The sequence below is a fragment of the Suncus etruscus genome, chromosome 9 (genome assembly GCF_024139225.1).
Source record: "Suncus etruscus isolate mSunEtr1 chromosome 9, mSunEtr1.pri.cur, whole genome shotgun sequence".
In the NCBI taxonomy this organism is placed as follows: Eukaryota; Metazoa; Chordata; class Mammalia; order Eulipotyphla; family Soricidae; genus Suncus; species Suncus etruscus.
The window spans coordinates 106850728-106865511 of record NC_064856.1 but is presented as its reverse complement, the minus strand read 5'-3'; the positions used below and the strand labels follow the sequence as shown (position 1 = coordinate 106865511).

At 50.2% G+C, this 14784-nt stretch overlaps 3 protein-coding genes and 1 non-coding gene across 4 annotated transcripts; 1 reads left to right on the top strand and 3 right to left on the bottom strand.

Annotated features, from left to right (window-relative positions):
- Positions 1–1316: 1316 nt before the first annotated feature.
- LOC126017902 (ubiquinol-cytochrome-c reductase complex assembly factor 3) lies at positions 1317–2003 on the bottom strand. The gene is made up of 2 exons (XM_049779964.1): positions 1814–2003; positions 1317–1709 (listed from the first exon to the last, which is right to left on the bottom strand). The coding sequence occupies exons 1-2, from the start codon at positions 1928–1930 to the stop codon at positions 1575–1577; spliced, it is 252 nt and encodes an 83-aa protein (XP_049635921.1). The 5' UTR covers positions 1931–2003; the 3' UTR covers positions 1317–1574.
- Positions 2004–4026: 2023 nt separating this feature from the next.
- Positions 4027–5042, bottom strand: CSKMT (citrate synthase lysine methyltransferase). The gene is made up of 2 exons (XM_049779902.1): positions 4831–5042; positions 4027–4687 (listed from the first exon to the last, which is right to left on the bottom strand). The coding sequence occupies exons 1-2, from the start codon at positions 4919–4921 to the stop codon at positions 4038–4040; spliced, it is 741 nt and encodes a 246-aa protein (XP_049635859.1). The 5' UTR covers positions 4922–5042; the 3' UTR covers positions 4027–4037.
- A 352-nt stretch (positions 5043–5394) lies between these two features.
- LOC126019246 (small nucleolar RNA SNORA57) lies at positions 5395–5543 on the bottom strand. Its single transcript, XR_007498980.1, has one exon. It is a non-coding gene; the product is annotated as a small nucleolar RNA SNORA57 (small nucleolar RNA).
- A 324-nt stretch (positions 5544–5867) lies between these two features.
- C9H11orf98 (chromosome 9 C11orf98 homolog) lies at positions 5868–11238 on the top strand. Its single transcript, XM_049779936.1, has 4 exons — positions 5868–5924; positions 6072–6196; positions 10867–10964; positions 11062–11238. The coding sequence occupies exons 1-4, from the start codon at positions 5886–5888 to the stop codon at positions 11169–11171; spliced, it is 372 nt and encodes a 123-aa protein (XP_049635893.1). The 5' UTR covers positions 5868–5885; the 3' UTR covers positions 11172–11238.
- Positions 11239–14784: the final 3546 nt, after the last annotated feature.

The window sequence follows — 14784 nt, the reverse complement described above, 5'->3', positions numbered from 1 at the left end:
TCAAACTGCTTTGCCTTAAATAGGGCTGAGGTTGGAGCAAAAGCATATTGGGTAGGGCATCTGCCTTGCACTCAGTTGACCTGAGTTCAATCCCCAGAATCCCATATGGTCCTGAATCTATTTCTTATTTTTGGCCACACCCGGTAACACGCAGGAGTTACTCCCAGCTATACACTCAGAAATCGCCCCTGGCTTGGGGACCACATGGGACACTGGGGGATTGAACTACGGTCCAACCTAGGTTAGCACATGCAAGGAAAATGCCCTATCGCTTGCACCACCGCTTCAGCCCCTTGTTTTGTTTTTGGGTCACAACGGCAGCATTTAGGGGTTACTCCTGGCTCTATGGTCAGAAATCTCCCCGACAGGCTTAGGGGACCATATGGGATGCTGGGAATTGAACCACTCTCCGTCCTGGACTGACTGTGTGCAAGGCAAACGCTCTACAGCTGTGCTATCTCTCTGGCCCTCAGATGTGATTTCTTTTTTTTTTCCTTCTAGTTAAACAATGATTTTATTGCCTGAATACACAAATTTATGTAACCAAGGCTGAGGCTGTTGATGATTCATATTTCCAATTGGGAGGGAGAACCCGTTTGGTCTTATAATAGCGGGCCAAACGGTGAATACGACTCTCAATTAGGATCAGACGGAATTTAGCATCCTTATCCTTTCTGTTCCTCTCAAGATGCTTGCAGACAGCAACAGCTTTCTTAATTAAATGGTAGAGATCCTCGGGAAGATCAGGAGCAAGTCCTTTAGACTTAAGGATCCTCAGGATTTTATTGCCTGTCAAAAAGCGCACTTGTGCAACACCCTGGGAGTCCCTCAGGATGACACCTGAAAAAGCCAGAGCATGTTAAAGTATAAAGCCCCAAGATCATGCCTCTTTCTAAAACTAGGCTCATTTTATAAAACGACAGAGCCACAAGCAGATGTGATTTCTGAGCTCAGAGCCAGGAGTAATCCTTGACCACCACCGGGTGAAGCCCAAACCCCTCCTCCCCAAAAAGCCAGTCTGGAAACAGAACTGGAGGTCAGGCCCTTACACTGAGTGCTGTAGGCCTTAGATCCTGGCACTATCTGCCTGCACATCTATAACCCAGCCCAGCCTAGACATAACTGACACAGCCAGAGTGGGCCCCGAATACTGAGTGCAATCTCTAAACAAGAGGCATTCGGCTCTTCCTGAAGTACACCCCAACAAATCACAGGCCTCAACTTGTGTTTGAAAGTGTGATCGCAGGATCTACAGAGCTGGTCTCACACTTTTCACCACTTTTGCAGGCATTGGGCTGCAGGGTTCACACTCCCACTTTCCAGCAGAAGAAACAGGATTTTATTGCTTCTTTCCTTAAGATCAGAGAGTCTTTTAGGGCCCAAGGTACCCTAAAAGTGCAGTCAGTGCAGACCCTTTTTGGGGGGTGATCGCAGAGTGGCAGCCCCGGCCTCTCCACCTGGATAAAGTCCTGTGGGTATGTGCAGCACCCCAGATCAGGACTGGATTCCACGCTGTGCCCAGGGAGGAAAAGGGGGTATAGGCCTCTGGCTCTGCAGCCCAGGGCAGGTGGGTGCTATCTCCCACCCAGCCAGTTCTTCTTAAAGGCCACATTCTCCTGCGTGGCCGCCGCCTCCTGCAGGGTGGCCAGGACCATTGCGTTGATCTTGGTCGTCTCGTCCCGGTGCTGGGCAGACTGCTCGGGCATCTCCTAGGGGCAAGAAAGCAAAGTCCAAATCCCAAAACCCCAACCAGGGGCCGCCCCCTGGGAAGGTTCCAGCCCCTTTCCCCTATGGATTTTGGATTGCTCCCCACCTGCAGCATCCTCTGCTTCCGCTGCTCTCCGGGGGTAACGAGGACGAAGAGCGTGCTTCCCACGCCAGCCCCGGTGCCCATCAGTGCACCCAGGATCAGGGCTTTGCGCAGGGCCATAGCCGGGCGAGCAGCGAGTTGCCCTCCTCGACCTCCTGCAGCCTAGAAAGGTCGCCCGGTGTCTCCTCGGTCCCCACCGCGCCGGCTAGAGCGGCCTATGGAGTGAACCATAGAGAAGAGGCCGGGCTGGAGCTAGAGAGGTCCGCGAACCGTTCGGACTCTAGAGCGCCCTCTCCTGGCAACTGATTTAGACAGACGCTTGAGAGAGGGCGTTAGGAAAAAGGGACCTTTTTTATTTAATCTTAAGTAGAAAAAATACAACGCTGAGCACCGATTTAAAAAACAAAACTTTAATTTCTGAGTTATCTTTTTCTTGAGGGAAGAAAAAGTGCTCAGGGATCACTGCTGACTGGCTCGGGAGAGTGTATTGGGAATGGAATGGAAACTGAGAATGGAATGGAAGAATGGAAACTGGGTTGGCCTTGCCTGAACCATAACTCTAGCTCCAAACTTCTATTCTTTTTGGTTTGGGACCACATTCGGTGGTGCACTGGCTCTACATTCAGAGATCATTCCTGGCATCCTGGGGGACCATATGGGATGACTGGTATCAATGCCAGATCAGCTGAGTGCAAAGCAAATGCCCCAACTGCTGTGCTTCGCTCAAGCTCCCCAAACTCCCATTTTTGATGTATGAGGCGCCAAGAAGAGGTCATTGGATTACATAACTCAGTAGGTGCTGGCCTGCATGGGTCCAATCCCCATGACACTATCCCTCCAGCAATGCTGGGAAGGAGTTTATAAACTATATCTAGCTGTGGCCTGAAATAAAGGGGCTGGAGAGAAAGCACAGTGGGTAAGGAATTGGCCTTGTATGCAGCCAGCTTGGTTCAATCCCCAGCACCCCATATGGTCCCCCAAGCCTGCAAGGAGAGATTTCTGAGTGATGCTGAGTGTGGATCAAGCTACCCCCCCACCCCCGGGCCTCCCGTCAGAAGAAAGGGGGGATAGGAAGGAACTGGACAGTCAAGTGGGCTAGAGCTGAGTGCAGGCTCCAACAACTTGAAATCTGAATGAGTTAGGTATCTGCCTTGCATATGGACAACACTGGTTTCAACACAGGAATTAGTCCAAAAACAAAAGAACCTTCAGCACCATATGGTTCCCTAGTCCCAGCCAGGTGCTATCCTTGAGCAGTCAGAAAAATGTAGGTAGAGGACACCACTGGTTGTGACACCAAAAGCAAAGTGTTACTAGTTCATATTTGAGTGGGGAATTACCATTTGTACCTCCTCTACTTAGAATGTATTTTGTCCCAAGCTTTGCTAAATGTTTTACTTATCAAGATGTGTAATCCCATGGGCTGGAGCACAAGCAGTAAGGCATCTGCCTTGCCCATGCTAGCCTAGAATGGACTGCGGCTCAACCCCCCGTAGTACCATAGTCCCCCCATAAGCCAGGATTTCTGAGGAATAACCCGAGCATCACCGGGTGTGGCCAAAAAATCAAAACAAAAAAAATGTATATCTATAACACCAATGAACCCAGACATCAGACCATTTGTTTTGGGAGACACCAGCCAGAAATACTCATAGGTTACTTCTGGCTCTGCACTCAGGAATTGCTCCTTAGGGTGCTCAGGGAATACTGGGAGTTTAAACTAGATTGACTGTGTGCAAAGCAAGGTCCATCTCCACCAAGAATTTATTTAGCATGTATAACCAGCTAGTTATCCAAACTATAGGGTCAGTTTGCTAAAGAATGAGTTTCTGGGGGCTGAAGTAATAGCAGAGGGAGGGCATTCTCTTCACATGCTGCTGAACCAGGACAAACCAAGGTTTGATCCCTGGCCCATATGGTCTCCCCTGAGCTTGCCAGAAGTTATTACTGAAAGCAGAGCAGGAGTAACTGGAGTGGTTCTGGGAATGGCACAAAAATTAAAAAGAGAGAAAATACATTTCTGGGGCCACATGTAGCTATACGCAGGACTAACTGGCTCTGCTCAGTAATCACTCCTTGCTAGTTTCACAACCAAGGCAATCAAACCTGGGTCCTACTTGGTCTACCTACAGCGTGGAAGATAAGCTCCAACCAGAACCGTCTTTTTTGGTGCCTGAGTCAAACCCAAGGCATACAAGCATGTCCCCTATCAGCACACACCTGCTGCTTAGTCTTTGAGCTGCCCTTGAACCATGTAAGCAAAGTAGCTGATGCCCCTGAAGGGGCCAAGTTCCTGTACAGAGACAGTCCTTCCAGGGACACCTTGCTCCAGGCCAGGTATCCGCACGTCAGGGTCCTCATCTGAGAACTGAATCAGTGTTCCTTGGGGTTGTAGGACCCTCAAGCATTCTGACAGTAGCCGGTAAGCTCCAGGATGACCACCCCGGACAACAGCATCCCAGGTGCCTTTGTCCAGCACTAGATCGAAAGAGCTAGAAGTTGCCACTGGCTGTAGATTCTGGGCATCTGCCTGCACAAAGTGAAGGCGGGAAGCAGGGTGCCCAGGACACAACGTGCCACCTTCCAAAAGGCTGTTCATATGGGCCACAGCCACGGGAGAGAAGTCTACCCCTAGCACGTCCACAGGATATGGGCACTTGGTGTAGAGACCGGTGCACAAGCCAGAGATGCCACAGCCCACATCCAGCACCCGTGCTGGTCCCGCTGCAGGCGTCTTCTGCAGCAGTGGCAGGAGAAGACCCTGAACTTCATCGTAGCCAAAGAACCAGTCGAAGGTGTGGTCTGTGCCACGACGTGACTGGGCATGGAGTTCATCCCAGAGGCGGAGGTCTGCCAGGCAGCGACCAGCCAGGGAGCCTGTGGGGTATGTGGGATGGGGAATGTCACATGGTACCCGAGTTGCTCAACCACAGACGGAATACGACTAAATAAATGTTCCCCGGGACCCACAATACTCGCATGTGATCTTAGGAACCCCTTTAATCTTCCACCCTGCGTACCAGAAAGGGAGCGACGTGCAACCTCCAGCATCGCTCCTTGCAGCGCTGCTGCCATCCGGAGACCCATAAGAACCTTTGGCCAAGTGGCCATTGCAGCGATAGAAATCGGAGCCAAGGGTCACGAACACCACGATCCAACTTCCCAACGACAGCCGGGGTGCAAAGAACAGACAAGGCCACGAAGGTACCAACAACCGGTCTTTATTGGGTGCAACGATAGATACGGGGAGAGGGGGCACGCAGGGTCCGGCTCCTGGGGCGACTCCCAAAGGCCTGAAATTAAAAGAGAAGGTTATTGTGGGTTCACTTATTTATGTATTTTTTATTTAGGGTCACATCCGGCGGAGCTCAGGGGTTACTCCTGGCTCTACTAGGCTCAGAAATGACTCCTGGCTGGCTTGGGGTGGGACACGACTATATGGGGTGCCGGGATTCGAACCACCGTCCTCCTGCATGCAAAGCACTCTGCCCACACTTGCATGCAATCTCTCGGCACCTGTGGTTCTATTTTTCATAGTCACATAGGAATGAAACCTAAACCTCGGCTTCGCTCTCATCTGCAAGTGGTGTCCCGGCGCTTGAGGATAGAACCGGTGGATTGCAAACCGCCGGCACCGAAGACATGACGCCGAGGGGCACGGAGCCCTTGCCCTCTACCTCCGGACATTACGGGCATCGGGACCGCACCCCCGATGCCCGCCAAGAAAAGGAGGGTCCACAACCCTTCCCAACCCCAACAAAGCCAAGAACCACCACCAAGCCCGCAACCAGAGCAACCCCAGGCCCAACTGTCATTACCAGGTCGCCGCACCAGAAAGAACAATGGCTGCCCCCATGCGCCTTTATATAGGGCAGGGGTAGGCCCCGCCCCCGAACGACGATTGGCTCGTGTAGGGGTCAAGGGGCGGGCCGTAGCAGCTTTATATAATGCATAGTGGCAAGTCCCGCCCACACAAACGATGATTGGCTAGTTCAGGGGGTCAAGGGGCGGGTTGACGCAGGCGCAGTGTAGAGCGGCAGCGCCAGGACGTGGAAGTTCTCGTAAGCGCACAGCCATGGGGTGTCCTGGAGGAAAGATCAACCGGCCTCGGACGGTGACTATGGGGGCTTCGACTCCACCCCTCGGAATGCTGGGGGTCTTGGGGGTTTTTTAGTCACCCCTCAAGATGGGACGGGTGGGCCCGAGGGTCCCGGGGGTCGCTCTGCGCCTGATTGCTGATTCGCGTCTTCCTCCCCTGCAGGAGCTGAAGAAGAAGCTGTTCAAGCGGCGGCGGGTGTTGACCCGCGATCGGCGCCTCAAGCACCGCGTGGTCGGGGCCGTGGTGGACGAAGGGCTCATCACGAAGCACCACCTCAAGAAGCGGGCGTGAGTAGGAGGTTCTCCCCACTCCACCCCGCCCCAGGCTCACTCACCCACCCGACCTAGCATAGGACCAGCAAACATGCTTGTCGGTGGTGCTGGTTTGCTTGTTTTCGTTTTAGGTTTTTGGGTCACACCCGGCAGCGCTCAGGGGCTACTCCTGGCTCTGCACTCAGAAATGGCTCCTGGCAGGCTCAGGGGACCACATGGGATGCCGCGATTCGAACCACCCTCCTTCTGCATGCAAAGCAAACGCCCTACCTCCATGCTATCTCTGGCCGGCGGTGCTGGTTTGGATACATCTTAGTTAGAACCCCTCTTTGGGTGCTTGGCACCCCTGAATCCTTAGTCAGCTGCCTGTCGACTTCCTCACCTCCCCACTACACTACACAGACTACATGCCAGGGATTGCAACTTGATGGATTCTCCCCATCCCCTAAGACGTGCAAGGGATTTCCTAAATTTCAGGGCCTCTCAAATCTTGGGAATGCCTTCCTTGCATCCTTTTCTGGACCAGTCTCTATAGATGTATGCAGATATTTGTGGTTTAGGAGGTATTACTCCTGGCTATACGCTTGCAAGGGATTTCCTAAATTTCAGGGCCTCTCAACTCTTGGGAATGCCTTCCTTGCATCCTTTTCTGAACCAGTCTCTATAGATGTATGCAGATATTTGTGGTTTAAGGAGGTATTACTCCTGGCTATACGCTCAGAAATCGCTCCTGGCTTGGGGGAGACCTATGGGACGCCGGGGTTTGAACCGAGGTCCGTCCTAGGCTAGCGCTTGCAAGGCCGATGCCTTACCTTTTATCACCACCACCAGCCCCTAGGAGGTGTATTTGAAGCATGGATATGATATGGGGTACTTTGCAGGAGGATTCCAGACTGGTCTCTCAGTTTGCAACCAGCCCCCAAATTAAAAAAGATTTTTTAGTGGGGGCCCTGAATGATAGCACAGCTGGTAGGTTCTTTGCCTTGTACTCGTTGACATGGATTCGATCCCCAGCATCCCATTCGGTCCACCCTCACCCCCAGCCTGCCAGGAGTAACACCTCAGCACCACCAGATATGGCCAAAAATACAGACAAACTAAACAACTTTTTTGTTTTGTTTTTGGGCCACACTTGGCAGTGTTCAGGGGTTACCCCTGTCTCTGCACTCAAGGGTCATTTTTTTTTTTTTTTTTTTTTTTTTGGTTTTTGGGTCACACCCGGCTGCGCTCAGGGGTTACTCCTGGCTGTCTGCTCAGAAATAGCTCCTGGCAGGCACGGGGGACCATATGGGACACCGGGATTCGAACCAACCACCTTTGGTCCTGGATCGGCTGCTTGCAAGGCAAACACCTCTGTTCTATCTCTCCGGGCCCTCAAGGGTCATTTTTGGCGGTGTTCAGGGAACTATATGGGATGCCGGGGATCAAACCTAGGTCTGTTTTGGGCCAGGCAAAGTCCCTAACTACTGTGATATCGCTCAGGCCCTTAAAAAACATATTTTAGGGGCCAGAGAGATAGCATGGAGGTAAGACGTCTGCCTTTCATGCAGAAGGACAGTGGTTCGAATCCCAGCATCCCATATGGTCCCCCGTGCCTGCCAGGGGCACTTTCTGAGCATAGAGCCAGGAGTACCCCGTAGCGCTGCTGGGTGTAACCAAAAAAAGAAAGGAAGGAAGGTTATAATGTGGGGCCAGAGAGATAGCATTGAGGCAGGGCGTTTGCATTGCATGCAGAAGGTCGGTGGTTTGAATCCTGGCATCTCATATGGTCTCCCCCCGAGCCTGCCAGGAGCTATTTCTGAGTTAGAGCCAGGAGTAACTCCCGAGCGCTGGGTGTCCCCCCACAAAAAAAAAAACAACAATGTGAAATTTGTGGGCAAGTATTTGGTTCATACCTCACAGTGCTCAGGAATCTTCCTGTAGTGTTCAAAGGATCCTGGTAGTGATGGGGAATCTAAACGGGGTCAGCTATATGCAAAGCAAGAGCCTTACTTCTAGTTATTATGTCTCTGGTCCTGGGAAAACCTTTTCTGTCTTTTATTTGTTTTTTTCTTTTTTTTCCCTGGGAAAACTTTCTGTCCTTCCCTACCTCCCTCTCCTCCCAGCTGTACTATCTCTTTGGTCCCAGGAGACCTTTTCTCTTTGAAATACTTTGCTTGCCAGATGTATCAGGATAAATTTTCCCCATCAAGTCATTTTTTTTTGTGTGTGTGTGTGGTTTTTGGGTCATACCCGGCAGTGCTCGGGTTATTCCTGGCTCCAGACTCAGAAATTGCTCCTGGCAGGCACAGGGGACCATATGGGACCCCGGGATTCGAACCGATGACCTCCCTCATAAAAGGCGAATGCCTTACCTCCATGCTATCTCTCCGGGCCCTACATCAAGTCATTTTTTAACTCAGTGACCTTTGGGTGGCATTATCTGAACTTAGTTCTTAGCAATATTTTTTTTTGCGGGGGACACCAGATCTGGAGACCCAAGGCTCAGTTCAGAGGCCACTTACAGTCCCTTTCTCAGATCCTTTTTCTTTATTTTTTGTTGTTGTTGTTGTTTGTTTTTGGGTCACACCTGGCAGCGCTCATGATTACTCCTGGCTCTGCACTTAGAAATCGCTCCTGGCCTGCTCGGGGAACATATGAGGTGCCAGGATTCAAACCACCATCTGTCCTGGGTGTGCTGCGTATAGGACAAATCTCCTACCACTGTGCTATCTCCCCGGCCCAGATCCTTGTCTTTAGTAAAGTTTTTGGGCACACTTGCGTAGTGTCAGGATCCATCACTCTCTTAAAGCTCCACCTACCCAGATCATTCTTTAGGACTGCTTGAGGAACCTTGAGCTGCTGGGGTTCAAACCCAGGATGCCCACGTTGCAAAGCATTCCCTCCACCATTCTAGCCATTAGTCCAGCCACATCTGTAGTTAATTCTTTCACTATTCTAAGGACTGTGTTTAGATCAGTATTAAGGAAACTTAATTCTTACATGCTTGGAGGGATTTGTTTTGTTTTTGGGTTTTGGAGCCACATCTAGCAGTGCTCAGAGTTTACTCCTGACTTGGTGCTCAGGGATCACTCTTGGTGGTGCTCAGGGAACATTATGGGGCTGGTCCCAGGCTCTACCTGCTCTACCTGCTCTACTCTCTGGCCCTACAGAGAGATTTGATTCACTTTTTTGTTTTGTTTTGTTTTGTTTTTTTGGGCCACACCCGGCGGTGCTCAGGTGTTACTCCTGGCTGTCTGCTCAGAAATAGCTCCTGGCAGGCATGGGGGACCATATGGGACACCGGGATTCGAACCAACCACCTTTGGTCCTGGATCGGCTGCTTGCAAGGCAAACGCCGCTGTGCTATCTCTCCGGGCCCTTGATTCACTTATTTAATGCCCAGATTTTCAAACTATCCTGTGATAAGAATCTTAAGACTTTCAACAGTCAGAAAGATTCAAGTTCACTGGGATGTCTGATTGATGGATCAACTGTGGGATGCATACTGGGAGGTGGGTGCCGGGGTGGGCTGGGAGGACATGCAGTTCTAGGGCTAAATCCAGGTGGGTCCCCACACATGCAAGGCATATGCTTTTGCTGTTGGGATATTATGACCAGCTATGCTGGGAACAACCACCAAGTTCGCTCACAAAGCTTTAGACCCCAGGTTTATTCATGCCTGTGTGAGATCCAGGCAAAGTTCTCGTTCTTTTTTCAAGGCCCAGAACAAAGGCTAGAGCTGAGTTCTGTAGAATAATGGGGCAGAGGACATTTGTAGGCAGCAGGCAGGAGTGTCCAGAAGCCTGTTAACTTGCTTAGCAGGGTCAACCCCATTTTAGGGACACTCCTGGCCCATTCTGCAATTATGAGGCAGGGGATGATCTCACGGCTGTCCACACACACACCCCAGTTCATGGCAAACTTTCTTTTTCTCCAGCTGCCTAGTTGGTCTGAGAGAAGTAGGGAAAACAGGCCTACTGTATTTGCCGGCGTATAAGATGACTTTTGAAACAAAAAAAAAGTCAACTGAAAATCAGGGGTCGTCTTATATGCCGAGTATATCCCGAAAAATGTTTCATTATGCCGCTAAACGAAACAACAACAAAAATCAGGCCAGAGTTTCCAAATTTCTTTCTTTGGGGCTCCCAAACAGTACTCAGGAGATCTGGGGGCCACTTCTGGCAAAACCCAGCTAACCGTGTTGGTGGTTCAGTGCTAGGGTCCGAGGATGGGGTGTTGTTTGGTTCATGGGAGATTAACTGACCCCATCAGGGAATTGCCAGAAAAGGTGCCTATGATAAGGGACCAATCACTGCTCGGACCGCCTTTCTAACTCAGCCAATCCAAGCAGGCTTTTTATGCATGCCAATTAGACAATGTTCTGGACCCGAATCTACACTGTCAAAAGCCTGCTCAGATTGGCCAGAGTCAGAGAGGAAGTCTATGACAGTATAACCTTTGAACCTGTGCTTGTTGTGATTGGCTCACTGTGGCACATACAGTTGCAGCACAGGAACGTTCTGCTTGATACAGTGAATATAGGCCTAAACCTATGTTTTAACTGCAAAATTAGGGGGTCTTCTTATACGCCGGAAAATATGGTAGTTTTCCCTTCTCTTTGTGAAGGTCTCTTTTTCCATATCAGTACCACGGAGTCACTTCCCCAGCCTGTAACCTGGTTGTCTGCTCTGTCATCTCCTCAGGTCCAGCGCCCGTGCCAATATTACTCTGTCTGGGAAGAAGCGCCGAAAACTCCTGCAGCAGATCCGACTTTCTCAGAAAGAGAAAGCGGCCATGGATGGTGAGACCTGGTGCTCAGGGGTAGGCTGAAGGGACAGCCTAGATGGATTTCTTGAGGGCTGAGGGGTCCTTACCACTTTCTCTTTTCTTTTTCCTAGTCGAAGCATCTCCTAAGCCAGGCAGGGCTAGTGAACCACAGCCCAAAAGGCAGAAGAAGATCAAAGCTCCACAGGATGTAGTCATGGAAGATGTTAGTGAGGAGTGTTAAGGGACATGCCACTTCCGCCCAAGCTTCTCAGCTGGAGCCAGGAGGACTCAGGCACAGATCTCTCTGCCTCAGGCACAGATCTCTCTGCCAAAGCGGCCTCTGCGGAAACTTCTAGAACTGGCCCTGCAGGGAAAGAATGGCATCGAAAGGAGGAAGCCACTGTCAGCTGGGAATGTCCTTACTGTCCTTAGCTGACAGCTCCAATGTGTAACAGAGCCTTGGACTCTCTCTCCTCTGGAAACTTCTAGAACTTACCCTGCGGGGAAAGGATGTTGTTGCAAGGAGGAAGTTGCTATCAGCTGGGAATGTCCCCACTGTCCTTAGCCAATAGGTCTATGTATAATAAAGCCCTGGATTATCTCTCTTTCTGTCTGAGGTGCTTGAGGTTCAGTATTGGAATGGAGGGGGCTAGGTAAAGGCTGGACATCATGGGAAGGAACCACAGCACTGAGCAAAGGTAATAGGAAGCCAACCTTTCTTGGGGTGATATGGCCAGGTTAGAGATAGAGGGGCTCTTGGGGAGAAATGGACATAAGGGTTCTTTCTGGAATTGGGCCTATCCCATGTGTGTGTGATGGGCACCTCGCACAACCCCTTCCTGTCATGTTTGGCTCTGTTCCCTGTACTGAGTTCTGTTACTAATAAAGTGAACAACACCAAAGATTACCTTCCAAATGTTCCAGAAATTCTGTTTTGTCCGAAGCTACGGTTGGGATGGGTTTTTGTATGTTTGTTTGTTTGTTTTGTTTGTTTTTGGACCACACCCAGTGATGCTCAGGGGTTACTCCTGGCTATGTGCTCAGAAATTGCTCCTGGCTTGGGGGACCATATGGGACACCAGGGGATCAAACCACGGTGCGTCCTAGGTTAGTCTATGCAAGGCAAATGTCCTACCCCTTGTGCCACCGCTCCGGCCCCTCTTTTTTAGTTTTTATTTTCATTTATTTATTTTGTTTTTGTTTTTGTTTTTGGGCCACACCCAGCGGGGCTCAGGGGTTACTCCTGGCTGTCTGCTCAGAAATAGCTCCTGGCAGGCACCGGGGACCATATGGGACACCGGGATTCGAACCAACCACCTTTCGTCCTGGATCAGCTGTTTGCAAGGCAAACCCCGCTGTGCTATCTCTCCGGGCCCTCATTTTTATTTTTTTTTTTGGGGGGGGGGGTCACACCCAGCGGTACTCAGCGGTTACTCCTGGGTCTACTCTCAGAAATCACTCCTGGCAGGCTCGGGACCATATGGGATGCCAGATTCGAACTACTATCCTTCTGCATGCAAGGCGAAACGCCTTACCTCCATACTATCTCTCCGACCCCCCCCCTTTTTATTTTGGGTTTTTGGTCACACCTGATGGTGCTTAAGGGTTACTCCTGGCTCTGCCCTCAGAAATCGCTTTGGGCATGCCCGGTGAGGGGGGGGGAACTATATGGGATGCTGGGGATCTAACTTGGGTTAGAACCTGAGACTACTCAGGTTGCCACATATACCCATTTTGCTATTGCTTTGGTCCCTGGATGTTAAATAAAATGAAAACCTTTCTGGGGCCAGAGATAGTATGGGTGTTTGCCTTGCATGCAGCCAACCTGGGTTTGATCCCCAGCATTCCTTATGGTCCTTGAGGTCACCAGGGGTGATTTCTGAGTGCCTAGCCAGAAATAACCCCTGGATGTGGAGTGTGGCCACTCTTCCCAAAAATACTTGCTTCATGGGGGCTGGAGAGATAGCATGGAGGTAAGGTGTTTGCCTTGCATGCAGAAGGATGGTGGTTCAAATCCCGACATCCCATATGGTTCCCAAGCCTGCCAGGAGCGATTTCTGACTGTAGAGCCAGGAGGAACCCCTGAGCGCTGCTGGGTGTGACCCAAAAAAAAAAAAAAAAAACTGCTTCTGGGGCCCAAGCGATAGTGCAGTGCTAGGGCGTTTGCCTTGCGTGTGGCTGACCCAAGACAATCCCCAACGTCCCATATGGTTCCCCAAGCTAGGAGTGATTTCTGAGCAAGTAACAGGGTGTATGTAGCACAAAACCAAAAACTCAAAAATACCTGCTTCTGGGCCCGGAGAGATAGCACAGCGGCATTTGCCTTGCAAGCAGCCGATCCAGGACCAAAGGTGGTTGGTTCGAATCCCGGTGTCCCATATGGTCCCCCGTGCCTGCCAGGAGCTATTTCTGAGCAGACAGCCAGGGGTAACCCCTGAGCAATGCCGGGTGTGGCCCAATGTTAAGTCCAGGAGAATGATGGCGCCGTTCAAAGACATCAAGACCACAGTCTCATGCAATAGCAGGGGGTTTATTTTCTTACAAGCATGCAGGGGCTGTGCTAGAATTCAGCATAAGCCAGAATCTGCCAGCCCTGAGCCATGAGCTTACAAGCTGTATATAGTATTTCAAACAATAGAAAGGTACAGTAGATTGATTTGCTTTAGGAAGTACATGACATCTGGCATTTGCTCAATCACATTTTTGCAAGGTGCAGGTGCAAGCTTACAGGGTTAACATGACCAGGTTAAAACCATGTAGGAACAGAAAGAAAGTTAAACTATAACTGGGTCTACAAGTTCCCACAATTGTGAAGGGGAGTGAGTGATCAGGGCAGTCAGGAAACTCAGGGGAAACTTAAGTTCCCAGAATTGTGAAGGGGGGTAGGTGATCAGGGCAGTTAGCAAACCCAGGGGAAACTTTTCCTTTACACCAACAACCAAAAAAAAAAAAAAAAAAAAAAAAAAAACCAAAAAACTGACCTCTAGTAGTGCCAGAGATAAAATCTGGCCAACTGCATTACAAAGTAAGTGCCTGAACCCCTGTACTCCTGCCTGCCCAGTAATCTTAAAATTTTAATTTTTCGGGCCGGAGAGATGGCATGGAGGTAAGGCGTTTGCCTCTCATGCAGAAGGTCATCGGTTCAAATCCCAGCGTCCCATATGGTCCCCCGTGCCTGCCAGGAGCAATTTCTGAGCCTGGAGCCAGGAATAACCCCTGAGCACTGCCGGGTGTGACCCAAAAACCACAAAAAAAAAAAAAAAAAAAAAGAAGAAAAGAAAAGAAAGAAAGAGCCACTTGGACTCATTTCTGAAGGAAAAAAAATAACCTGGAAGCCACAAAACCACTGAGACAGTTATTTATTTATTTATTTATTATTTTCTTTTTGCTTGTTTCTTGGGCCACACCCGGTGGTGCTCAGCGGTTACTCCTGGCTATCTGCTCAGAAATAGCTCCTGGCAGGCATGGGGGACCATATGGGACGTCGGGATTTGAACCAACCACCTTAGGTCCTGGATCGGCTGCTTGCAAGGCAAACGCCACTGTGCTATCTCTCCAGCCCCACCACTGAGACATTTAAAACAAATATAGCACTGTATAATTGTTTCTTATCTTAAAGCTAGATACAGGATCATGCAGTTAGCTGTCTGAACTGGAGGAAAAAAAAAAGAACTTTTTCACTGAACAATGTAAAATATATTTGTGCAAATTAATAGCCAATTAAAATATTTAAGTGATACCGCTTCCTGGCCCCTGCTATTGACCCTGTTGTCAGAGCCACTGCAAAGCTTCGAAAGAGCCACAGGTTGCCGACCACTGCTTTAGGAGATAGTCAACTTTATTACAAGGCCTTA

Coding starts and splice junctions, on each gene's coding strand:
- LOC126017902 (XM_049779964.1), bottom strand. CDS start 1,930: ATGGCCCTGCGCAAAGCCCTGATCCTGGGTGCACTGATGGGCACCGGG. Junction 1,710..1,813: donor GGAAGCAGAGGATGCTGCAG/GTGGGGAGCAAT, acceptor TCTTGCCCCTAG/GAGATGCCCGAGCAGTCTGC.
- C9H11orf98 (XM_049779936.1), top strand. CDS start 5,886: ATGGGGTGTCCTGGAGGAAAGATCAACCGGCCTCGGACG. Junction 6,197..10,866: donor CACCACCTCAAGAAGCGGGC/GTGAGTAGGAGG, acceptor TCATCTCCTCAG/GTCCAGCGCCCGTGCCAATA. Junction 10,965..11,061: donor AGAGAAAGCGGCCATGGATG/GTGAGACCTGGT, acceptor TCTTTTTCCTAG/TCGAAGCATCTCCTAAGCCA.
- CSKMT (XM_049779902.1), bottom strand. CDS start 4,921: ATGGCCACTTGGCCAAAGGTTCTTATGGGTCTCCGGATGGCAGCAGCG. Junction 4,688..4,830: donor TGCACGTCGCTCCCTTTCTG/GTACGCAGGGTG, acceptor CATACCCCACAG/GCTCCCTGGCTGGTCGCTGC.